This window comes from Periophthalmus magnuspinnatus, chromosome 3 (genome assembly GCF_009829125.3).
Source record: "Periophthalmus magnuspinnatus isolate fPerMag1 chromosome 3, fPerMag1.2.pri, whole genome shotgun sequence".
Lineage (NCBI taxonomy): Eukaryota > Metazoa > Chordata > Actinopteri > Gobiiformes > Gobiidae > Periophthalmus > Periophthalmus magnuspinnatus.
The window spans coordinates 34,130,920-34,157,006 of NC_047128.1; the positions used below are offsets into that span (position 1 = coordinate 34,130,920).

General features: G+C 41.2%; 1 protein-coding gene across 4 annotated transcripts in view; it reads left to right on the forward strand.

Annotated features, from left to right (window-relative positions):
- apba2b (amyloid beta (A4) precursor protein-binding, family A, member 2b) overlaps positions 1-26,087 on the forward strand; it is a 68,189-nt gene that overhangs the window by 16,405 nt on the left and 25,697 nt on the right. For all 4 annotated transcript variants that reach the window (XM_033985447.2, XM_033985448.2, XM_033985449.2 and 1 more), the window contains exons 3-5: positions 18,038-18,585; positions 19,135-20,237; positions 25,693-25,770. In XM_033985447.2, the coding sequence (XP_033841338.1) occupies positions 18,057-18,585; positions 19,135-20,237; positions 25,693-25,770 (1,710 nt within the window). In that variant the 5' untranslated portion in view covers positions 18,038-18,056. The remainder of the gene's footprint in view (positions 1-18,037; positions 18,586-19,134; positions 20,238-25,692; positions 25,771-26,087) is intronic.

Genomic DNA, 26,087 nt, shown 5'->3' on the forward strand with positions numbered 1-26,087 from the left:
TCCGCATCCTTTTTTTCCTGAGCCTTACTTCACACGATCACAGTCAATTCTAAAAACATCCTGCTCCTGTTTGCTCGATATCTTTCTGCGTGTCATTTATCGCATTATAAATCTCCGTAAGATCGATCTGGAAGCATATGCGAGCCACAGTAATGATCTGACAAATGTTCACATATGTTCATAACAAAAGGAACTAAAAGTTGCTTTTCATAGGCAAGAAAAAGTAAAAATAACAGATAGATGGATTATTGGAGTTTGTTAAAAACCCACTTGCTCCACTTCACATACAGTTTTAGAGTTTGATGTGAAGGAGAAGAGATCTAGAGGGTTTGGAGCAGCGATGGAGAAGACTCGGTCCCTCAAGGTGCGGCGTTTTGGTTTGACTGGAGGTTATGGGAAGGTCGGTGGAGCTGGAGGAGGTCAGTGAGGTACGGAGGGGTTATTGAGGGCTTTCTAAGTGATCAGGAGGATCTTGACGTTGATGTGCTGCGGGATGGGAATGGCGATTTAGAACCAGAGTGATGTGGTGTTTGGGACGGGTGCGGGTGAGTCGGCAGGCAGCAGAATTCTGAGGATATTGTAGGTTTTTTTTGGAGATCTGTGGATGGGGAAACGAAACAGGAGGATGCCATGGAGGTGGAAAAAGGCTGTTTTGGTAACGTGACGGATGTGGGGTTGTTGATAAATCCAAGGTTTTTAGTCTGAGGGGAAGGACTGTGTGGCGATCGAAGCAAAGACTGAAGTTTTGTGCGAAGACGACAGATGATGAGTTTTGATTTTAGCAGTTTAGCTTGAGAAAGTTGATGGTCATCCAAGGATTTTATTGCTAAGAGGCAGTCGGTGATGGTGGAGATGTTGGTACATGTGATGGATTCGGTGGACAGGTACAATTTTGTGTCGTTGGCGTAGGATTTTAGTCCGAGGCGGTGAACGATGAGACTAAGCGGAGAGACGTCAGTAAGGAGTCGAGCCTTGATGGACTCCACGGGTGACGGTGACGATGTGGGATTTATAGTTGTTGATGGAAACGTATTGTGATCTATTGGAGAGACGCAATGAAAACCAAGAAAGATCGGCGCCAGTGATACCGATGGAGGAGGATAGAGTGATCATTGGCGTCGAAGGCAGCGGAGAGGTCGAGGAGGAGGAGGAGGAGGAGGAGGAGGAGGAGGAGGAGGACGGGGAAGGAACCGGAGTCTGAAGCGAGAAGGAGGTCATTTGTGACTTTGATGAGGGCCATTTCTGTGCTGGGGTGAATGCAGAATCCAGACGAGAAAGTTTCGTAGAGACGGTTAGAGCGGAAGTGCATTAGCAAGAAGGGCCAAATTTCAAATAACAATCTTTTGGTTCAAATAGCTGATGAATATGGAACGCTTTTAAAGTCTAAAACGTCGTATTGAATTAAAAATGTGAGAGCGAAGAAGAAGCAGTTGCGGTGGTTCATTAGTGCCCGCTCGGTACCTCGTGATGATAATGTCACTGCTTCATTAACTCTGTAAGGTCGATATCAGACGCCCTGAGTGTAGGTATCAGCCATCTTTTTACTCCAGCCCTGCCTCATACCAGGAGGGGAAAGTAACTAATCAGAAACATACATTTTCTAGGGATATTAGTAACAGAACATGCATTTCTACTTGTATCTGAGTATAACTGTAGCCACGTAATAGTGATTGTAATTTGCTATGGATTTAAAATAATAGAAGTACAGTGCAAGTCCCATTAGTCCTTGTTTCTACGCTGCATCTCCAGTTTTGAATGGACAAAGCTCAGCGAACATGCAGATTATGGTTTAAAACTACTTAATTCAGCTTTATATTGTTTTGTATTAAAAAAAACTGATCTAAAATGCTATTAAAATTGTGTAAATGTTCAGAAGATGTGTTTTTTTTGCTTAATTATACTTTTACTTGAGCAATGATGGAAAGAATACTGATATAGAAAATGTGTACTCCTTATACTGGGGCGCCTGCAGAATTTTTTGGTAGTAAATGTACTCGGAGTGAACGTTTTCCCTGGTTTCCCGTCCGTTTCGTTGCGTTTCCTCAGTGCTTGTTTCCTCCCGGTCTCTCCTTCGCTCTGTCACACTTCCACCTTCAGTAAAGCGGCGAACACTTTGGTCAATAATCACTGTCACGCCGCTCCACGTGTAACCTGACAGATCCTTTTTTTGGACTTACGGGCGCACCCCTGCAGGTCGCCACCGCCTTATCCCCCGGAGTGAGAAGGTTTTTGAGTAGATTTGTGGCAGAGATGAGGAGCAGATTCAACGTGATGTAACAGGATTTAAATGGTAGCTGTAATAATCCAGCTTTGTGCCGTCGTAGGATCAGCGCTGTTGTTTGCCGTTAGACGTTAGCGAGGTCTGTTGATCCGTGTCAGTCTCATGTCAGTTCTTATACTGTCTCTCATGAGCTTTGGCTCCATCCCACAGGACTCAGAAATCACTACTCAGCACCCGCAATGAAATATGTCAGCTTGTGTATCTCCGCTGCTCCATCATTGGCATTGATTCAGGTGTCCTCATGAGTGCCCTTTCCTTCAAAGAGCAGTTTGTGCATACTGATGTGACGCTTTTATACTGCAGCTGTGAACTATACATACCACTGACATTTTTACATTGTGGGAATTGTGCCTATTAGATTTTTATTCACTTCATTCTGTTTCCGAGTTTATCTCTCTTCTTCGCTGAGGCAGTCGCGGGATAATAGGCAGTGATTTGCATCTTGTATACTCGCAACTTGCTGAGCCACTTTAAACCTAAACATTTCTGTGTAAATTATGGCAACATTAATTTTTCAAACATTAAATACGCAATCGGCCAGACTTCCAACGAGCGTGGCTGCTGACGAATTAATACACGCATCATTAAATCATATTTGGGCGGCGTGACACAGCAGATACTCGCAGACAATCTACATAAATTATCCGATGGATCGAGAGTGAATGTTTTTGTGTTCTGTAGCCTTTTGAAGAGGACTAATTCACATTTTAAATAAGGACTGATTACGATGTTTTAAGATGAGATTTAGAATGCGTCTTTTCGATTACAAGCACGTCTTTGGGGCGGAAAAAAAGAGGAAGAAAAAGAAAGAACATTTGGCACCATCAGGGTAAGAAATTTCACAGGTAAATTTAGCCATGGAGAAAATGTCACTAATCAGAGCTAAGTGTTATAACCAGGACAAACCAAACCAGATTTGCTTGTGTGGACGCCAAGCTCCTTGTCTTGGTGCTGCAGACAGACCCAGCCTCATTACCAAACCATAGCACTGAGTGTTCCTGCCTGGCACATTTTCCACAATGCAATGTGTGAGAGAGAGATTTCCCTGAAGAAATCTAGGTTTAGCAATCCGCAATCTTAAAATAGCTTTGAATCATGCATTATTACACAGCAGGCCTGCATCCTCTGTCAAACTGCACATGCCCAGATCATTATTGTCTCCCATCTGAATCAGTCCCAAAACTCATTAACGGAGATTTAAATTTGACAGATTGTCACTGAAATGATTTTTTTGTCTCTGAGAGAAAGTAGCTGCTGAAGATCCTGCTGACATCACTGTATTTTTAACACATTAGAAAACATCGCAGACCTTTTATCGTAATTAACAAATTGCCTGCAGAGCTTTCATGCAAATTCTTCTGATGCACAGTTCACCGCGAAGACATTCTGCATTGTCTGACTTGGACTCGATTCCACAATCCGTACAACCGTCCCACCCCTGAGCTTCAACAGGTGAATATCGATGTCATATCCCTGATGAGACGTTCTCCCCTCATCGCATGTGCATGAACGCGGAGTGTGAGTGACTGGTGATAGTTAGAAATACTCTTGGCACATATCGACGCATTTGGCAGCCCCAGTGTGTCTGTGGCTTCAGTCGTATGGAAAGTAACTGAATTAGGCGATGCAAAACCACAACTTCTTCTTTATAAGTTAGGAATTCTCATCTTGTTTGAGTTTATTTACGTTATTTATGTCAAACACTTAACTCTTAACACTTAACCTTAACCTTCTGACCTATATTTGTCTGATATTGATGAACAACAATAATGAAAACTCTGAGAAAATTAAAAGGTACTTTATAAAACCAAACCATTATTATCGCAGGAAAGGACAGTAATAATATTGTAAGCCCCAGTCTCACCATTAAATCACTGCTTCACCAAAACAAACACGGGCAGATTTGTCAAACAGGTGACACATTCATGCTCTGATAGTGAAAATGTCCGTGCAGCACAATACCAAACGCTGGCCGTCAAACCCAGGCCTTTTGTTTTGGTCAGACATGGTGCATTCTTCGCGTGCAGCCTATAGTCTCCAGTGTTTGTGTGGTTTGGGTATCACTGTTGGCCAGACGACAGGGAGGAGTAGTATCACAAACGTCCACATGCCTGTCCAGCCCTGTGCCCATTCTCTCAGTCTGTTTTTACAATGAGCACAGGTCGGTGTTTAGGCTTTGACCGGCAACTGGTTATCAAAGATTCTGCGTGTCTTCTGCATTTTAGCTCAAGATGTGCTTTTATTCCAGCGCACCTACCATATTTGGGTTGATAATAATTACACTTTAATTAGCCTTAACCCTTTAAGGACTGAGCACATTACAGACCATTACAGCTCACCTAGACTTTTTGTTTTCCTTTTTTTAGCAATAAAAATCACGATAAAGGAAGTATCAGCATGTTCTTTTGACTTTTTTTCACGAAACTACCTCTGTTTTCCATATGCATCCTTATTTTTCCTTCGATTCCCCTGATTGTTCGACTTCAAGGGATGACGTAAGCACATTACCGTAATGACAGTAACATATTTAAAGAGCCCCATACCTCTGCTTTGAGACGCCGTTTGAATTTATATGAGAGCACAACTGGTTTTGGAGTTACGGTAATGAAAAGTCCACAAACGCGAGTCTATCTGCGACGCAACACATAGTTTATTAAGAATGATTCCTAACCGTAACTTCTAATCTTAATCCGTAATTAATTAACCCTAGTTTCTGTTCCTAAAGCTGAAGTTTTTCTTGTTTTGTGCTGTTACTTCTTACCTAATAGTATTTCCAAAAGTTCACACAGTATTGACAGATCTAAAACTTGTCCTGATTAAACCATCATTCATCAAAAATCACGTGTAATGCCGTACTTTTTCAAAACGACACATAAAAGCTTGTTTATTGATCGCCTTTTTTCTTATTTAATCAAAGACCGGTGCAATTGCGCAGAATGATTTCCTGCTATTGCTTCCAAACTGCCAATAGTAGCGGCCTGTTACTGCTCAGTGAGTCCGTCCCACACTGAGATAAGAGGATATTCTGTGACCCAATATTGCCTCCTTCGTTCAGTTCGGCCCCTGAATACAATGACCGCTACTGCATCCAATGAATATTATTAGCATTTTTCTGGGGATTGTGTCAGTGTGAAGACTTTGTGGGAGTATGAGTATGGGCTATTTTCAGACGCTGATACCTGAGTGGACTCTTAAGAGAAGGCGATACTGCAGCTCAGAACAAATGTGTGCATTCATAATAAAGACATTGTTGCTTTCTATCACATATAAAGCAGTTTGCAAAGTTTTCAAACGGGAAACTACTCAGGATATAATGGCTAAACTTTGGATTTAACCGTAACTAAACTCAGAACAAAACCTAGGACTAGACTAAAAGAGGAGCAAACCAAGTCAAAAATACAACTAAACTGTGATCAAACATGGAGTTTATAGCGACCCTGAGCCTTTGCTGCTTAGAGAGGAGTCCGGGTCCAATACCTTGTTCTGACACGCTGCTGTTTGGAAGAAATGGACTGATTAAACCACCAGAAAATGCACTAAGCGAGTCAAACAGTGGCTAAGCAGGTTACACATGGAGAATGGAGAGAATGGAGAGGAGCTCAACCTTGTTTCAGAGTTTAAATACCTTGGAGTAGTTCTGGATCCAACATTTTCTTTTAAAAGTCATATAAAAAAGTAGCACAGGGAGTCAAATTCCATCTCCAAAATTTCCGCCATATTCGAAATAACTTAACACTGCAAGCAGCTAAAATGTATTTTTACTCCATGATCATCTCACATATTGATTACTGTCTCACTACATGGTCACTCGCCCCACATCTCTGAAAATCATAGAGAGCCTCTACAAAAAAGCTTTAAAAACACTGGACAAATAAACATTGTCACATCACCACTGCCATATTCTATACAAATATAAATTACTGCATTTTCAAAACATGATCAATCTAAAATCAGCATTTTTGATCTATGCAGTTCTGCACTCTCTCACTCCTCCACCAATAAAAGAATTTATCAAGAGTAAAGAAAACACACAAAGAACCACACGAGCCTCCGCCAGAGGAGATATGGTCATTACCCCACAGACCTTTGGTCAGATGGTCCTGTCTGTCCGAGGTGGGAAACTGTGGAATATCCTCCCTTTAACTCTGAGGCACAACATATAATTCATTTAAGGCTCAACTGAAAAACTGGCTCTGGGCAAACCAAACTTGCACACACTAAGTGCCAGGCTGTTTATTATATATTGTGTATCCTTTATGGACCGTTTTAGTATTGTGTGCTGCATGTGGGTCTGGATAATGAGCTGAGTGAATGTTAATGGAGTTTTGTGCAAAGTGACTAAGATTGTATGGTTGGAAAATTGTATTTAAGGCCTGATCATTGTTTAATGTAAATTTTATTGTTGTTGTATTTTTGATCCCTGTGACCCTGACCCGTGGGACTACGGATGGAAATTAGCGGTATGGCTACAATCCGGCGTGTTTACATTCGTGTTTTTGTCATGTATGTTCATTAAAATGCACTGTCCCAATCAAATAAACAAACATACAGATGGTGAATTCTCAGCCTACACAAAAACAGTTTGGGAACGAGCGAAAATGAAGCGGTTAACGAAAAATATGACTCTCCACCTACCAGCAAGCAGGAAACCCGGTGCCTTTGAACGTACCTGCATGTCACCTTTGCCCACGTGAACCCCGCCCCTTCACGCATTGCCATAGCGACCAAAAACCATACCAACCATACGGCTCCTACAGACCTAATCAGAAGAAGTATGGCAACGAAAGAGCTCGCAAAAGTACTGGGTATCGCCGTAACTTGAGGCAAACAGAGCTCAAAGAACACAAGCTCACAAAACCTATTTATACAGAAAAGTACTACTACTTCTCCAACTGCTGGTCCTTATAAATCCTCATAATGATTAGTTTAACAAAAATAAGATGGGGATTAACCAGAAGTAATGCAGCCAAATGAAGTAAATGAGACAAATTGGACAAATCCACGCACTTATACACATGACATGAATAAAACCAGCTCTAAATTAAACTTAATCATGTCTGAATTCCAAGACAACAGGTCCCGTTCAAAGATGTCCATGTACCACCAGTTGTACCTGTAACCCTGATTGAGAACCCTCGATAGGTCACCCGATAAGCAGTTTTTCAGTGTCTTTGTTCATTTTTGAAAGGAAGCGAAAGTGGAAAGTGGACGGGCTAAAACGCTGGCACTGATTAAAAGTTAATAAAGGCCATGAGTTGAAAAGCCAGAGACAGAATGATTTTTAGAGAAGTGGAAATAGGCTGATAGATGGATTTCAAAAGGTCTTTCAAAGGCGAGATCTCAGGCTTTGTGTCGCCATAGCAATTCTTTCCCTCATCTCCAGACTCTCCGGGGCGACAACTCGGGATAAATGACACAATCCAGGTGAAGCTTTGTCCATTTGAGTCAGACATTGCAGCAAAGTTAAAGTGTTTGCTTAAATTTGAGGCGGTCGTCAAACGCAGCGGAGCGTGAAGCAATGAAAGTTCTATAAATCTTTTACAAGTCATTTTATCGTGAAAAATACAGACTAATAGTATTACTTAGTTAAATAAATGGGTTTAGTGGTTTAAGTTTAAAGTTGGGTAGCTTTTCTACTTGATTTATGATAAATTTTCCTTTGCATTTGACCCATTTCTCAGTACCGTTGGGGTAAACCTCTCAGGAGAAGTGGGCAAGTGGGGTTTATGCTTGATCAGGACTACTTTACTGGAGATTTTTTAGCTATTTTGCAAGTTTTATGATTCATGGACTGAAAATAAAGTCATCAAAGAGAAGCAGACACGGGCAGAACATGCAAACGCCAACTGGAAAACTGGAAATCAAACCCGTGACCTGCGTAGTCTGCGGTTTAATAAACAGAGCCTCTACTCGTGTGCGAAGCCTTTTTCTGTTTCACTCGAGCGCCGTCAGGAACTACTTGTTATTTTTGTAGTTTCTTTGAAGGTTTGAAGTTTCAGTTTTGTGTTTTGACTTCGGCAGAACACCAAAAAACTGAAGTTCATCAATTTTTCGGCTTTTTACCAAACGAAATGCTGCTACTAGGACAAAAACAAGTCTGTTGCGATTAACTTGTAGCTTAAACTGGACGTACATTTTCTTATAAATACATTTTCTTTGTGTTTATCCCATTAGACATTCCAAGCTATTGTGCCGCCTGTGACTAATCTGCCTTCATAAATAAACATCAGTGATTTATGTGCTGCTACTATTTATCTGTGGACTAAACAAATTGCCGCCATTTTAATTAGCACCATTTCCCTAATCTGTCTCCTCTCTTATTTGGTTCTTGCAGTAACAGTCAATTTTGGGTGTGATTTGAGGCCGTTTAAGGCGGAAAAATGCAAAGTTTGTCATTAAACCCAAACACTCGTTCCCTTCATGATGAGTTGTGGTGCGCTGCAAGTCCCTGCGGTCAGATTTTACATTTTAACATAGCCCCTTTCAACCTCCCTGGCTTTTTTCACTTGAGTAGCACCAAACTTCGTTGACAGGTTCAATTAAACCTTGTGAAATCGTGTGTCTCCCTGTGGGGCCTTTTAGTCGTGTTTAGCTCTTTGGGAGTCGGGCCAGTCGCCAGGCAAACTTTACTGTTTCGTGTTCTCTTTTAAATCTTGGACAAACTCACACTGAGCGCATGCCACTGGTTTTAAAATGATGAAAATTCAAACATGTGAATGAATTGATTAATGAGGAAATGTAGTTTGTGATACTGCAAAAAAAAAAAAAAAGTCACTCATTCTGTGTCTGAGAGTTTTTTCATTGATACGTCTTAGAGTTTGGGATTGAATGACAAAAAAAAAACAACAGTTAGAAAAATCTGCCACATTTGCGTAGTACAGGAGTCTCAAACGCACGGCCCAGGGGCTAATTGCGGCTCGCGAGACGATATTTTGTGGCCCGCAGGACAATATGAATGTTTAATGTTAGTGGTAAAACTAAAATATTTAACAATTAACGATGTATATCCATAAAATCTACAAGAATTGGAGTAATTCCTCATGTAAGTTAAACAGCGATGACTTTTGAGATTTTAATGAACCTTTTTTTGTGGAGTGACTGCCCCCAGATAATTTGAGTTTGAGACCCCGGATGTACTAGCTTGCAAAATAAATCAATATTATCTAACTAAAGATGTTTATACTTTGAATCAGCGAACACTTCACTTCCTCAGATTCAAACTTTAGACTATTTTATGAAATTGACTGTTCAAACTGGGGCCATTCAGAACAGAAAACTTTGTGACTGTAACAGGATCCACAAAAATATGCTTAAGTTAACATGTTTTAATTTTCACTGCGACATTTTCATACATTCCTGCTGTTGTCTAATTCTAACCAAACCCGATAAAGTCCTCGGATCGTGCTCTCACATCACACCGAAGATAATTAGCACAACAGGTTTGGCCGTTTATAAAAAAAAAATCTTTATTCAGTGACTGCATGCCGCCATCTTTGTCTCCAACAGACTGGAGTTGAAAAACAAATGGTGGCTATGGCAACAGTCAGGGGTGATGGAGGAGGGCGTGTCCGTGCGGTGTCGGGTGCATGTGTGCGTTTGTCGAGGGGGGTGGACATTGGCACATGGGGGATGGGGGGGGCAGGCTGGTTCTCTTCACCCCCAGCGGAGCTCCTCTGCCCGGGCTTCCTGTCCCCTGTGCAGTGCTCTGTGCAGCGCTCTTGTTGTGGTCGGAGACAAGTGGGAGGCAGACGCTGAATCTCAATGAGGCGGCTGTGAGGGAACTCATTTTCTCTCTCTCTCTCTCTCTCTGCCTCTGATGGTGCCTTTTATTCTTTATTTACAAGCGGAATAACGCTCCACGCTCGAATGAATCCACTGTTTAGATAGTTTTAATGAAGAAATGCGTCTGTATCTTGCGATATCCAACATGTTGTAAATATAAACAACATTTTTTTTCTCACATCGATTGCAATTTTGTCTGATTAACACAGGTTTTCAACAATATGAAACTTTTAATCTGCATCATTTAACACAAAAACATGGTTGTGGACATCTCTCCGTTAAAAAAAAACAAAAACCCAAGCGTATAATTACCAAAGAGAAATGACTCTCTATTAAAATGTGATTAATTGCGCAGCCTCACCGAAAACGCATTTCATCCGACGTTGAATCTTTAACCGTTTTCCTGAGCGACTGGAGATGGAGTCAAGTTCTGGAGCTCTGACAGAAGCGCAGAATAATTAAAACGCTCCGTGCTCTCAGTCAGATAATGCAGCAGACGCAAAATATATCCACGGAGAAGACAAAGTTAGCCAGAAGTAGGACTGTGATAATAACATCCAGAGTAAAAACGGGTATCAACACTCATCAGAACCGTGTAGTATCAGGGAAACGGTCTGTCCTAATCCCGTTAAGTCCACACTGACACTTTATTCACCTGCCCGTTTTGTATATCTTAAGTTAATCTAATTTAGCTGCACTGTGTCGGTTCAGATATCAAACCCGTGCCTCTCTGCGGTCGGTGCTCCTCCTCTGAGCCCCGTATCTGCCCTCGCTGGTGTAAAATTACCCCTTTTTACAGATCCAGCCTCTTATTAAATCCAAACCGCCCTCTAATGCACCCTGCAGTGCCATAATGGTGCTCATAGTATTAAATCTGTAATCTATTGCTTTTTGGACTTGTAATACGAAAACAACTGTTCCTTAATATGTGTTTTTATGGATTTTGTGGGAGCAAGGGGCATTTTCAGTCCGTTGTTGTTGGGACTGTTATTATTAATTTGGTGTTTAAGTCAATACTTTTTTTCAGTTTTGTATTATAATGACTTAAAAGCTAATGTGAAAGTTTTCTTCTCATCGACAAACCGAGGTTGGACTTCGAAATGTTGGTTCAAGCCGCAAAAGCTACTGAGAAACAACACAATACAGAGAAAATAGGCTGCAGCCATGGCGTTTTACTTACTTTTCCTTGTTCATATACGTGCGTTTTGTATTAGTGGAAGGCTGTTGATAAAGATGGATGGTTTAGGATGTGTTCCAAGTCCGACCAATGCATCAGTAATTGCTTTGTTGTCACTGAAATTAAATTAGTCACATTTTCTACAGCGCTTTTCCACGTTCAAGACTCAAAGCGCTTTACATTAAGGAACAACTCGCCTATTCACACACACAGCGTTTATCTGAGGGAACTGGAATCACACCGCCAACCTGTGGGTCAATGGGTCTGACCACTTTATTGTCCCTGCAGGTAAATGTGTCCTCTGTAGTTGGACGATGCTTCAGTGCTGTTGGGGAAATTTGTCAGGACACTGTACGCACTCCCTGACTAAAAAATAAAAATAAAAAAAAAAGTCGCCACCTGGATGTAACTCCCCAAATATGTCTCTCCTCCTGCAGTTGGTCATTTCTAGGTTCAAAGAATGAGGTCAGCTGACACCTGAATATACTGAATGACCAGGTTATTCCATCAATGGGTTTTTTCTTCTAGATTTAAAGCAAATCTACTCTGCAAAATCGACTTTTTAGAGCTTTTAACCATGGTATAGATGTTTATTCTCACCATTTACTCACCCAATGTCGTATCTGGAACGATTCGTGCAAGTTTGAGCATCTTTAATCTTTAATTGTTTTCAAGACGCCATTTTGCCGATCAGTCCTTGTTTTGTTTTGTTTTTTTAATCAAGTGATACCTGCAGGATTCGGCGAGTGTCAAAGATTATAGCTACACAGCCTGGCCAAAAAAAAAGTCACCACCTGGATTTAACTCAGCAAATAGGTCGGAGTTGCTGCAGTTGGTCTGGTCTAGGTTCAGCAGGACCTTAACCCCATTGAGAATCTTTGGGATGTTGCTGGAGAAGCTTTGAGCAGCGTCAGACTCGACCATCATCAATGCAACAGGTGAAAAACTAACGCAACACTGGATGGAAATGAATGTTGTGACGTTGCAGAAGTGAAATCGAAAATAATATAAACAACCCAAAAGTACCAGTGTTAAATCTTGGACATTCCCAGACTTTAAAATCATTTCCATCGTTTTTGATCAGCGTGAAAAAGCTGTGAAACCTCCGCTAAAATCCGAAACCTTTTGGAAACCGCGAACGATGCACAATTTGCTAGCGCTGTGTGAATAATCCGGTTTAAAAGGCTGAGGCACACTTCATCTAGTTTCCATTTAAAGTTTTCACATGGATAATATTTTGTGCAGTGCAGTGTGTGCGTTTATGTCGGTGAGAAAAACAAAACAGAAACCGCAAAGTTCCTATGGTCACAAAGAATGAAGAAATGAGAAAGTGTTAATAATTAGTTTCTCTCCTTTGAGCTGGAAAAGCGCTTGTACACTTCTATAAACCGTGTGCATTGTAAATGTGCAGTTTTAAACATTTTTCCATCTGTTCTGAATCGTTATGAACCTCTGTGTCAAGATTTTATTGTAATTTACCAACTACATATTAATTATTCCCTTGGCTGGTAGCTTGGGATTTATAGCTGTGATACCAGGGTGGAAACAGCAGTAAAAAAGGCTACTGTGCTTTACTTTAATTACATTGCGTTGCTTTTTGTTTATAATGAACCTAAGGTAAAATAAATAATGACAACCAACGTGAGAATAGTCACATAGTAAGGCATCATTTTGCAGGAAACGCCGGCGAACATACGACAGCTGTAACTCCCTAACTCTCCAAATCTGCTGTCAATCGTTGAGCAGATGGTCAGAAGTAAAAATTCTCATCCGTGTCCGCGTGCCCTCGCCCTCTAGTTCTCTATAATCTCGCACGCCGCAGCCCAAACGTACTCCCTCGCCAAACAGGAACGCCAACGGAGTCTAATTTAAAGCTTTATCTTACTGTAGCCAATGTGTTTTGTGGTAGACATGAATAGGACTGTCTTCACAAGAGCTCCCCAGCTGCTCCTCAATGCACTCAGCTGGGAGAGTCAGGGGGAGGCGGCCTGGAGCGGTGTTGTTAGTCGTAGCACTGGTGTACGTGTGTGTATGTGTGTGTATCGAAAGCCTTTATACTGATAACTGTCTGGACTCTAACTCGTTTGTGTTGCAGACAAACACTATCCGCATTTGATTTGTCCTTGTCCATCATTTCCTTTCATTTCAGGACAAATGTTACTGTACTGTTTTGCAAAAGAGGTGCATCACGGTGGAAGTATTTCGTCTGGTTTCTCATTTCAGGTCATTAGTGCCACCGAGCTTTCTATATACATTAAAGACGGGAAACTCCGAAGGAAAGTCGATACAAATGAAGTAATATGTGTCGTTTCCACTTAAGGACCTTTTTGTTTGGCAGTTGGCACAGACGCCAACTCCACAAGAGCTCAGTAAAATAACTAAAATGACTATGAAGTTGCTCATTACTGCTGTACGGAGCGTGTACACAGATACTCTACGTTATTCCGTTGTTTTCTTGAGTGTTGCAGCATTGCCCTCGCTTGTAAATCCTCCTGATCTTTCGTCGCCTTGTTGATGCTGTACAGTTTGAAGCTCTGATCCCAAAAGGCTCTTCTCTTGACCGTCATCATGATCTAAACATGTTATACGCTTTTAGAATCAAAGGTAAAGCTTCAAACTACACCTGAAATGATCCTCAGTGCGTCTCTACCTCAATATAAACTCTGCCTCAGCATCATTCACGCCACGTTCTATAGTCCATTTTCGGGATATTATGTTTGATACTGAAAATCCAGAGTCATTTCTTGTAAACCTCAAATCTAATGGTCTCGGGCTTGTACTGTTTCGCTTTAAATATGAAGAGAGGCGCATCAGAACGGCTCTGGCACCACATCAATATGCAAATGACGGCACAGTGGGTGGCTGATAATTTGGAATAATAAGAAATTCTAAAAATGACACAAAGAAAACATCTATCAGGCTTGGGCAATTAATCAAATGTAAAATTGGGATTTAAATTATTACCCTAATCACTTACAGCAAATTTTCATTTTCAACACATTTGTATGTTGGTTCTGTTCTGCAAAATGTGGGGAAAAGTACATATATACACACGTTTAATAATGAAATGAGACAGTTCTTTACTTTCTTTACAGGTAATTTTGACATTATATACCTAAATGTTTGAAATAATCATGATTATTTTGAGCTTTTCTATAGACGAGCAGCATCTACGGTAAAAAGAACAAATAAATACATCAATATTTTATAAACTTCAAACCGATGACTCACTTAACCACTGTAAAAGTTACCCACAGCACCCGCTTTCATCATAAACTTCCGCTTATTTCCCTTTTAAGTTTTATATCCTCGTTTCATTTGTGAAGCACAGCGATGAACCACGAGCTGTACATATTTAAAGCTCAATAAGACCCGTCTGGAACTGTTTCTTTTGACGCTATTCAGCCAGAATAATGAATGTCTGTCAAATCTTTTAAAGAAATATAAGTCTGGGAGAGCAAAATCAACCTCAGTGTACTACGAATACTACGAATACTACTACTACACTATAGAAAATGTCTGTCTTTAGTATATCAGCTGTAAATGTTCTCCGTCGGGCGGTCGAGGAGTACACCGGTCCCTCTGGGGATGCGGTTGCCCGTAGTTACCAGTGTCTACCTCCGTCTCCGGGGGATTGCTTTGAGGCGTGGCTGAGGCTCGCCTGGAGGATGCTGGGATATAATGAAAAGAGTGGGAGGGGCTTGGTGTGTAGGGGCTGCCAGATGGGGGAAGGGAGGAGCGAGAAAGAGGGGTGGAATTGGGATAGGCCGGTTATTGGATGAGATTTAAGAGCTATTGTACAGGACATCTCAGCTTTAGGTAAGTGATGTGCTGTAGTTGTTGTAGATTTCTCGGTAAAATGTGAACAAAGCGCTTCTGTTAGATGTTGTGGATGTTGTTTATAGTGTGAAATGTTAAGGACACTCAAGTATTACTGTTGAGTCACGTTTTTTTTTTATGGAGTGCATTGTATGAAGCGGCAAAAATGTCCCGCTGGCGTCATCGTATGTCGGTTAATAGTTTTACAGTCCTGTTTTTTTGCACATGAGGAGTAACGGTGTGATGTTTGTGCCAAGGTGTGCCGCGCTAATTAACCACCGTAACCGAGGGTGATGGAAAATATAATTATAGTAACAGGAAATAGAAAAGCAACAGCAACACCTTTTCCAAGAAAACGTAGCACTAGCAACAATAAGATGTGCAGAGTATGACATGTGGGTGGATATATGTGGAGATATAGGTGTAATGTTTATGTGTGTGGGTGTGTGCGTCTGCTAATCAGCCTTTTAGGAAAGTTTGATTATTTGCTAAACTTTTGACACTGTATTATTATTTTTTATTATGTCCAAGCCCATGACAATAACACATTTTGAAGTACAATATATAGCTGAAAAAATATAGACGATAACTGAAGATTGAAGCTAATTTATGCTAATTTATAAAGTAGTTTCACAGCTCTAATATTACTATAGTACTGAAGCATGAGTAAACCTTTCCAGCAGAGCAAAGAAAAAGTACCCACCATAAATATTGACACCCAAAAATGATTATTCCATTTATCATGTATTGAACAGAAAGTCAATATAATCTATTCCCTTTGTTTTAAATCTCAGACATTTGAGGTTGTTGTTTGACTTTCCCAAATGATAAATGTAGGAAATATGAGTTCCTGTTCTTGCTTCCGTTGCTGTATATTACATGAATTAATGAGCAAAACGTACAGCAATGAAGAAAAAGACACAAACAACCGATAAGTGAAGTATCCAGGTCACAAAAATGTGCAAAACTGGCAAGAAACGTCACCTGCTGAACCTCCTCTGTGTGAAGAATACTTTGAAAATGTGTTTAATTAAAGAATACTGAATATTTTGAAACTTATTCTGTTACTTGAGTACTGCATTCTGAATACTCTGAATACTTTTACACAGAGTTGCATTATATTATAGTGTAAAAAAAAAAAAAAAACATGTTATAAAATTACAAACCGCTTTATTTTGTTGAACTGCATTAATTTCTGTCCAATTAGAGACGAAAAATCCCACGTCTGTACTGCTAGAGCTTTGTGGGGGTTTTTTTTTGTTTGTTTTTTTTCACTAACACCATGCAGTTCAAAGCCAAAACTGCATGATGAAATACCACCATGTATTCCTTTAAATTTAAGAAAATAACTGTATTCTGAAAGAGGAACAGTACCAGAATAAAGTTACTTACAATGAGTATTCAAAGTACATATTTTTGGATACATTCAGTTACTTCCAAACTCTGTGTCTGCTGTATGAAAGCCATGTGTAATTGTGTGTTTGGCTAAGTATCTGCTGCATACATTACTGTCACTGTGCCGCGGGGCAGCTGTGCTCGCTGTGTACACATAATCAGTGGGAAATACTGTTATGGTGTAGCCGCAAAAACTCCGCAATAAGCCTAAACAGATTGTCACGATTAGCATATTCTGTGAACATGGACCGGCAGTCAGGATTCAAAAATACTGCTTTGTGATTCAACTTGACTTGTGTTATTGATGCATCTTGGACGGACGCAGTGTTTTCCCTTTTAACACACTACTTTATTATGGCCGGTGTTGACCATTCTCACCAGGCTACTCCAGGATCAATACAAGTCCTAAATGAGTGATCGCTCCAAACATCCTCTGCTCTCGCTCTTCTACTGTACCTGTGCGACCGTGACCTCGGTGTAACTATTGATTCTCAGTTTTGGCAGTGCCCCCGTTTATTTCAGGCAGGACATTTCGCACACTGCTCTTTCTGTTCATTGTGTTAAAGGTGAAACCGTGGAAGTCTATAGATCCTTTTGTTGCTCGCTAACCGGGCGAGGGCGGGATCAACAGCGCCTTGGGGTATGCAAATCAGTAAAAGTAATTCTCCTTTTTAGGTAAAGACTGAAGTATGAACTGATGGACTAATATAAGAAGCTCGTGCATTTCAGAGGTCAAAACTACTGGTACAAGGTTTTTTTTAACTCAAATTCCTATTTCGATCTGATTGCAATATATTTGTACTCTTATTTTTGAGAGGTAAAAGTACAAAAGTTACAAAATAATGACCATCTTTCTCAACAATCAAACAAAACAGACTCACCAATTCCACTTTATATCACAAAATCAAATCGTATTCCTGATGTGGCATTTCCTCAATGATCAGTACTTATGGTTTGATTTGGTTAATTTTATTTATGTAGTTTATTTGACAGAGACAATGTACATTAATTAACATGAAAACACAACTGTAGTCCCTGGACCGACGGTAATTGATCATCCTAAAACATAGTAAAGATTATAAAATTAAAAAATGACAAACGGTGCAAGTTAAAATTACAAATGTACAAACAGTGGAGTTAAGACGGTACACAATTCAAGCAATAAGAACATTATACATTATGAAACAAAACGCACGCACAAATAAGAAACACAGGACACACAAGACCGACAGAAGTTCACACATACAGTATATAGTAAAAACGATGAAGTTGGAGGGTTTTTATGGCGAAATTAAGGTAAATGAGAACTTTAAACCTACCGGCGTCGCATGCTCCTCGCGCTAGCATCGCTCCTACCGGATGTGTGTAGCTGCCGGCTAATAAGGGGCTCTGATTGGCCGCAACGAGTCACGTGAGCGGGGGTGTGAGATTTGCGAGGGACACAGCGGACGGGATCGGGAAACAAACATTAAAACAAATAATTTATCTTTCTATTTTAGTTTGATTTAGTCTTTTTAAGGCCGTACAGTTTCAGTCGAAGCGTGTTTAATGCAAAGTGCTGTTTGTTTGTGTGTTTTCTTCAGGCTCGACTTGTAAAAATGCATGGCCAGTAATAAAGCCGCGGTCATGTCTCATCGGAAGCGGCCCGGGTCCAGCGGAGGGACCAGTGTGACGGCCCCTCCTCCTGCTCCTGCACCTGTGTCCTGCCCCGAAGCTCACCCCCCAGAGGCCCTCGATCTGAGAGCACCCGCCCCACGCCAACGCTCCGTCCGTTACCCCAAAGATCCTCACCACCACCACCACCACCCGCCCCACCCACGGGACCCCAAACCCCTCCCTCGCTCCTGTAAGGCACAATACACTCCCCCCAAAGCGCAAGAAGTAATTCACCCGTCTCCTCCTCCCGACGAAGTGGAGATAGAGCCCAGCGTCGAGGAGAGTAGATACAGTAATCCAGTAGAACCTGAAGAGGAGCATAGACCGATTACTCCGCCCACCCCAGAGCCTGAGCCGGAGGAGCACCGCCACATAGACCACCACCCCGACTATAACCACGGAGCGGACAGTCTGGACGACGACTCCAGCTCTGAGTACATGAACAACACTTCAGAGGATGAGGATTATGACGATGGTGGGTATTTAGGTGATTTATTTAAACTATAAACTAATCCCCAAAGTGTAGAATGCTGTTAGAACCTTTCAAAAAAGTAATTTATCATTATATAAACGATTACCCTTGATATTGTATGCCTTTGAAACAACAAATTTGAGATCGTCCGTACATAAATCTATGCCCAGCTCTAGTTTTAAGTCCTCTTCCAATAACGCATCACTTGAGAACAAAAATAACACTGGTCCAAATATGGCAGAAGTTCAACCAAAATATCAATATTATAGAAAAAGTCTTTGAGTGACCTTCAGTGACTCTGCTGTTTTTCACTCAAAAGCCAAACAAGAACAAGCAGTAGTTCGATAATACTCAACTTTTCTAGTGTCATAAAGGTCATAAAGTTTGGGAGCAATAAAGCAATACTTAATGATGTTATAGTTAGTTAAAGGCGAAAGTTCTGCCTCCTGAAGTCTCTATGGAGGTGTTATTGCTTCAGGAATGTTATTTAATCAGGCAAGCAGGTGGCGGTTTTGATAATTACTTTTGAACTTGTCGTGTTTTCACTTTCAGGCCTGGCGGAGGAGGATGAGGGCGTGACCTACTACATCCGCTACTGCCCCGAGGACGACAGCTACCTCGAGGGAATGGACTGCAACGGTCAGGGCGAATGCAACCACTCACAACCGCACAGCCACAACCACAACAACCACAACCACGAGCAAGAGGACTACAGCTCCGACGTCCAACCGCCCCACCCTGACGAATGCCAGGAGGCCGCGGAGGCGTGGGCGGAGGACGGGGAGGGGCAGGAGGGCGAGGCGAGAGGAGAGGAGGAGTGGGTGGAGGAAGATGATGCAGAAGTTAGGGAAGAATGGCGAGAAGAAGAGGCAGAAGTGCAAGAAGAGTGGCACGACGGGGATCCGGAGCAGGACCAATGGGAGCAGGGCGATATCGAAGTGCAAGAGGAGTGGAGGGAGGGCGGGCAGGTGCGGCAGGAGCACTGGGAGAGGCACAGAGTACAAGAGGACTGGGGCGACGGGGACGGAGAAGTGCGCTGTGAAGTGGTGGAGCAAGATCCAGATGAACAGATTTACAACGGACGTCCCGAACCCATTCTGGACCACAACACCCACCATCACCACATGCACCATCACCAAGAGGGTCTCCATTCAGGGAGGAGGGCAGATGGGGCAGAGGAAGATGAGCCAGAAAGCGAGGAGTACTGCCCCAATGAGGAAGAGGACGAGGAAGAAGACGAAGGACATAGACGCTCATACACTGGCGATTACTATGCGCCTGAGGACAATGGGAACTCGGTGCGGGGGTCTCCGTATCGCGGCCGCAAGGTGTTGGTGGTAGAGGGCGAGACGGGGGAAGAGGCGGAGGAGGACATTGACCAAATCGTGGCGGAGATTAAAATGAGCATGAGCATGGGCAGTTTGAGCAGCAGCACTGACCATAGCCCTGAAGAACTGGCACAAGACCCTCCACCTGGCAGCTACGCTCACACTAAGCCAGAGCCCGCCCCCTACCCCCCGCCCCACCACAGACACGACAGCCGGCCCAAGTCCCTCAACCTGCCGTCCATACACCACAATACTCCGGATCTACAGAGGGGCGTCAAGGCACATCCGCGCTCACCCGAGGACCGGCAGAGGTGGGCACAAGAGCAGGTAAGACGGGCAGTCCAACGAGGCTCATCTGGTCTTCTGAAAAAAAAAAAAATAATAATTAAAATAAATAAACAGACCAAGGTTTAATTTGTTTTCATACCTGACAGTTTAACAGTTTAAAACGTCTGACCGGACACGACGCAGAAACATCATCTGACAAACAAACTAAACCTTGGTCTGAAACGAGAATCTGTTAAAAATACATAAGTTATAATGGCTTCTCATGTGCTTGGCTTTATTTTTATTTATTTTATTTATTCATTTGATTGGGACAACACATGCTAATGAACATGACGTAATACAACTTGAATAGAAACACGCTGGGTTAATGCCAAAGGCTCATTTCCATCTGTTGTTCCAAAGGGATGAGGTCACAAAAGGGTCAAAATAAAAATTGTGCAATGAGTGAAATGTGCAATGAGTGAAATGTGCAATGAGTGAAATGTGCAATGAGTAGAATGCACACTACATTTATTGCACAGTTCCTATAATTGCACATTTCACTCATTGCACATTCCGTTCATTGCACAGCTTTGGAGATCATTGATACATGTATAAATGTATTGAACATGTTGTATTAACAGTCATGGCACAGCTGATTTACTTCTTCTTCAAGGTTGAATTCATATTTTACCAGCAGGGGGCGGATTGTGGGCACATGCTGCTAAAAGACACATGGATTAACTATAAATTGAGGGTTGGGGTCAGCTCGCTAACTCACTATGGTCTAGGGTTTTCCACCTTTTTGCTTGCCACGTGCTTATTTCCATGGAGCTGTTACTGTTTTGCTTGAAATATTCCACAGTATAGCATTAAACATCTTGCATCTTTTTGCCTAGTGGTTTATGTAGTGATGTAACCCAGTTGTCTCCATGAAGAAAGGTCGTTTAATTTAATGTTAAAGTGCTTTGAGCGCCTTAAAGGGTGAAAAGCTCTATATAAAACTCTGACCATTTACCATTAATGCCATACTGTGGAACATTCCAAGCAAACAGCGGACCCTCCACCGTAAAAATTACTTACTTGCAACTTTCAGGGGCTGTAAAAGCAAGAACAAAGGAGCAAATGAAATTTTGAATAATGTATTGAAGTGTTGTTACCTAATAGCATAAATATTAATGTTTAGTGTTTTTCCCTTATGCTAAAAACACTTTTTTAAAAGAAATCCCAGTGGCTTAGTCTACCAACAACATACCGCACATTTCACTGCCTCATTGTTTTAGATAATTGCGTTTTTGTTTATTAGCATTCAGTGTAATTTCTTCATGCAACAAGGACAGAAGCAAAGCGCCGCCCTGGATACTCTGTTTGACACAGCACATGCTAATTCAATCATGAACATCTGCATATTGTAACGCTGCGCAGTGACCTTTCTCTCTAAACGTGATTGAAAGGACGTTTTCGGTGAGCCGTCGTGTTACCGGATACCGCACAGTGAAGAGCCTGTAGCACGTCTCCTCCATTTTGTTATAGCATCCCCCCCGTTCACTCCCAAAGAGGCCTGGATCAATGCCCCGTCCTGGAGGGCTCATAAACCCAGACCCTCTCCTCTAGTGGGTCCCCCGTGAGCAGCTCGCAGAAAAACACCTGCTCTGGTCTTACATATTTACCGCTGCAGCGTCTGTGTCTCTGAAAAGCAGGTCAAACACAGTCCAGTCACACTCCAGCGTCCCAGGAATCCCAGAAGACGATGCGATCATTCTGTCCTCTTTTTGACCTAGACAGTGATGGCTCTCTTTGCACCACTTTAAAATCACCCCTGAATAATTAACAAGGAACACAGACAGTTTATGTTGTACTGAGCTGTGAATATTGCAAAAATAGATGTTTTTATTGACTCAATCACGCACTTAAACTATAAATATCCTTTCTCAAGTAAGGTATTAATTAAGCAGCCAACCATGCAGTAAAATCTAAAATAACAGAGAAATATTGCGATAAATGGTAATATTGAAACTACTTTTTGCCTCTGACGCAATTAAAATAGTCGTATAGTCCCAGAAAACACATTTTTAAATAAACAGTCTCATTAAAAGGCCAAACTGCAGCAAATAAATAGCAAAATGAACCAATAATTATCTGCAGAAGTGCTCTATTCTACTCTCTACAGCTCAAATCTGATCATATTACTTAAAAATGGCAACAACAAAAGTAATAAAAGTAAAAGTAAAAATAAAAGTAATTGTATTGAGCCCCAAAATATGTTGTCCCAGCTTTAATATACCGCACTAAAAGTCGATATAGTGATTATCGTTTACTTGTTAATCGCTTTTGGTGAAGAAAATCTCCAAAAAACTACCAAGAATATGCAAAATAAATGAAACAAAAAGCTTGATCAGCAGCCAGCGAACAGGAGACCCTCTCATTAGACTAACTCTCCAATTTCAATATCTCCAATTCTAATTATGTTTTTATTATGAGAGTTACGATCATGCAGTTTCTTTGTTAAATAGAGCTTTAAGGTGTTAATGTCTCTCTCTGATGCGACAATTATTTAGCTGGGAGTGTCTACCTGCTTCACTAACTGTCAAATCATTAAATTAAACACATATTTATTGCAGTTAAAAACCTAGTTTCTGAAAACAGGGACGATTGGAGCCATTAGAACAAATGATGGTGTCTTTTTTTGTACGTATATTTACTCAGCAAGAATGTTACGGTCATTTTCCCAGAGAGATGAGTCAGTGTTAAATGTTATAGAGTTAGCGGAAGTGTAAATGTATTCTGCACAGAACGCACACGAGAACAGAGAATAGTCATGTGTGTGAATCATCAGGATCATTTGTCAGTCAGTGATGAGACGGTTTAGACGTGTGGCGCTGCTGATCTGGACTTAGGGTCTTGTGTAATGAGCTTCTTTCATACTTTTTTTCATTTTGCATCCATTTTACTCATGATTTTGTCCTGTATAGTACATTTTAATCTTGTTTTATACCCATAGACTGTATATAAATGGACACAGGAAGTGATCATGGGCGACTTCAGTTCGATTTACGTTGAAAAATGGTCACGTCTCCCTCTGTAATTGCTGCAGTGAGCCTCGTTTAAACGTTCGTATTAACCATATGAACTACTCGTGTTGATCCTGGCGTTTTTAATTCACTATTTTGTCCATGAATCAAGATATAAACATTAATAACTTTCCCCAAAGTCGCTCCCATTAGCTGTATGAGCGGGAAGGGGCGTGGCCTTCAACAGCCTCGCTCTGGATTGGCTCTTTGGTTGCTATGATACTCGCAGTCGGAATTACAAATATGGAATTCGGCTTTAAATTCACCGCTATAACTGCTCTAGCCTCGATGAGCTTCATTTGATTGGAGCTGAACGCTGTGGGTGACGTCCACGTTTGTTTTTAGACCTGGTTTCGGTTGTTTATCGTCTTGGTCCTATCCTGATTGTACTTGTAAGGCCAAATATTTCATGAAGTACTGCTATATTGTTTGAAAACTGTAAGTAAGATTAGCGATAGCACGACTGAAAACCCTAGACTAGGTGGATAATTTGTTTTGAGTGATAAAATTGTACATATATTCCGTAGTTGGGGAGCGTGAGGAGAGAAAAACACAGTGATCATAAATAATTTAGACATGGTCGATACGGAAAGAAGACCAAGAGTATAGAGTTTATCCTGAAGAAAAAATGGAAATGCATTACCAGTATTATGTGCGAGAGAAGAGATGCAGAGGACAGATTATTATATTATAGATGTTTTTATACATTTTGCTTGAGAAGTAGCTGGTAAATTTAGGCATATGGCTGTTTTTTGTCAAGTTTTGTCAAGTCTCAAGTTTAATATTTAAACCAAATGCTGTGAATCTCATTAATCTGAGGGTTGTGTGCTCCTCAGTACTGATATTTGCTTCTCGATATTGATCCCAGCTTTACGTTTCATCCCACGGTTGTAAAACAGGCCACTCACGTCACATCTCCACTACTTAATTTCATTTCCACATCTAAAACAGCATGGCATCTTCAAATTACTGCCCCTGTCCTGCGTTTCATTAAAGCCACAGGAGGCGTACGTGTAGACATCATTACATCCAGTTGAAATGAAATGGATTTTATATTGCGTCGGGTCCAATACGGCGGCGTTCAGTGTCATTGCGGTCGTGATGTATGTGTTCAGATGATGATGATGAGGGACGACAGGTGATGAGCATGTGCCACATGTTCGTCCTTCACAGGTGGAATAAATCAGATCGTCACGCGTCTGGATGTAGTTTATTATGTGAATTTGTCAATATCAAGAAGCATTTGGGGATTTTTATTATGAAGCAATCCATTTCTTAATAATGTATTGTAAATGTTTTATTTTAATTTGCAACATTTAGTGCAGTTGTATCACATAAAATTAGAGCTAAGTAACCTGCATTTTTTACCTGTGTACCTGTTTTTTGTGGTACTATTCCTGTATAATTATGTATTTAGACCAGGGATGTCCAAACTTTTTTCACTGAGGGCCACATACTGAAACACATTTGAAGCGGAGGGCCAGAATAGCGGTCGATACAAGTTTGACAGAGCCATTGTACCATTAATAAGACCTGGAAGATTATTTTTAGGTCTATGCCACAATGTAAAGTGAAGTTATTCAGGTGATAGAGGCAGAATCTCTTCAGTTTGTAGTAAAAAATACCCTGGGCCGTAGTTTGGACAGCCCTGATTTAGAGCTTCATAACAGGGTAAGAATGTTCATGAATTCCATTATATACGACCGAATTCTCCAGACTATAAGAGGCACTTTTGTTCATAGTTTGTCCAGGGGTGTGACTTATATGTGAAATTATTAAACTATATAATTTCATTCTTCGTTATTGTCACAGTAACAACCGTGCGAGGCTTGTGTACCAGTATAACAGCCCCACGTCACGGGTTTATTGATTTGAAGTGAGATCCAGAGTAAACTTGTTGTTTTTCTGCTTTATTTATCTGATTAACTGTTAATATCTGACGTTAACAAACCAGACACGTGTTCAGTTCTGTCTGTGCTTCATGGAGCTGAATAAATATAAATGTGTTACGTTAGCGTGATGTACTGATATTCAGCCTGTTGTTCCACATTTTATTATTATTATTATAACTTGACTTTAAAGATAAAATGTCTGTTCTTGGTCTCGGATTTTCCCCAAAATACTTTACTCCAGTGCGACTTATATGTTTTTTTTTTTCTTCATTATTATGCATTTTTTGGCTGGTGCGACTTATAGTTTGGAAAATAAGGTGTTTTTGTCTTTGTTTTTATTGTTAATTCACAGTAACGCTACTTAATAACTTTCTGTAGTGCCGTCCCAACATCCAAAAGGCTTCAAAACATGTTTTTTTTCCCCACTTCCAGCACCTTACCCTTTTTATTCCGTACTGCACCGGTGCCTTTAAACTGTACCCAACCCGAACGTTATATTTGTATTGGTATCATTTGCTATTGTAATATGTATTTTTGTGGTTGACTGTGCAGGTTACTAATGGAGCTGAGCCCAGAAAGCAGCAGCGCTCCGACCTCAATGTTCCTCTGGAGAACAACAACGTGCCGGAGGTAGGACTGTGGCATTTGCACCCACACAATCATTTACATTTATACAGGGGTCATACATGCTTGTTTATGGGTCCGCCTCAGCCCACTCCGCGCGTACCACTGTCTGGGCACTGAGTAATTGTGTAATTACCATCGCGCCTCATGTCCCCCTCCTCACGGCGCGATAGCACGGCAGTAAATGAGCTCGCCTGTTTTACAAGGGCCATTTTTCACTGAGATGGTGCTACAGATGTTTGTACTCTCATCTCCCATTTTGAATCAGTAATCATTTGAGTTTTGGCTTGAAAATTAGATAAAAAAATTCAATAACTCCTTCG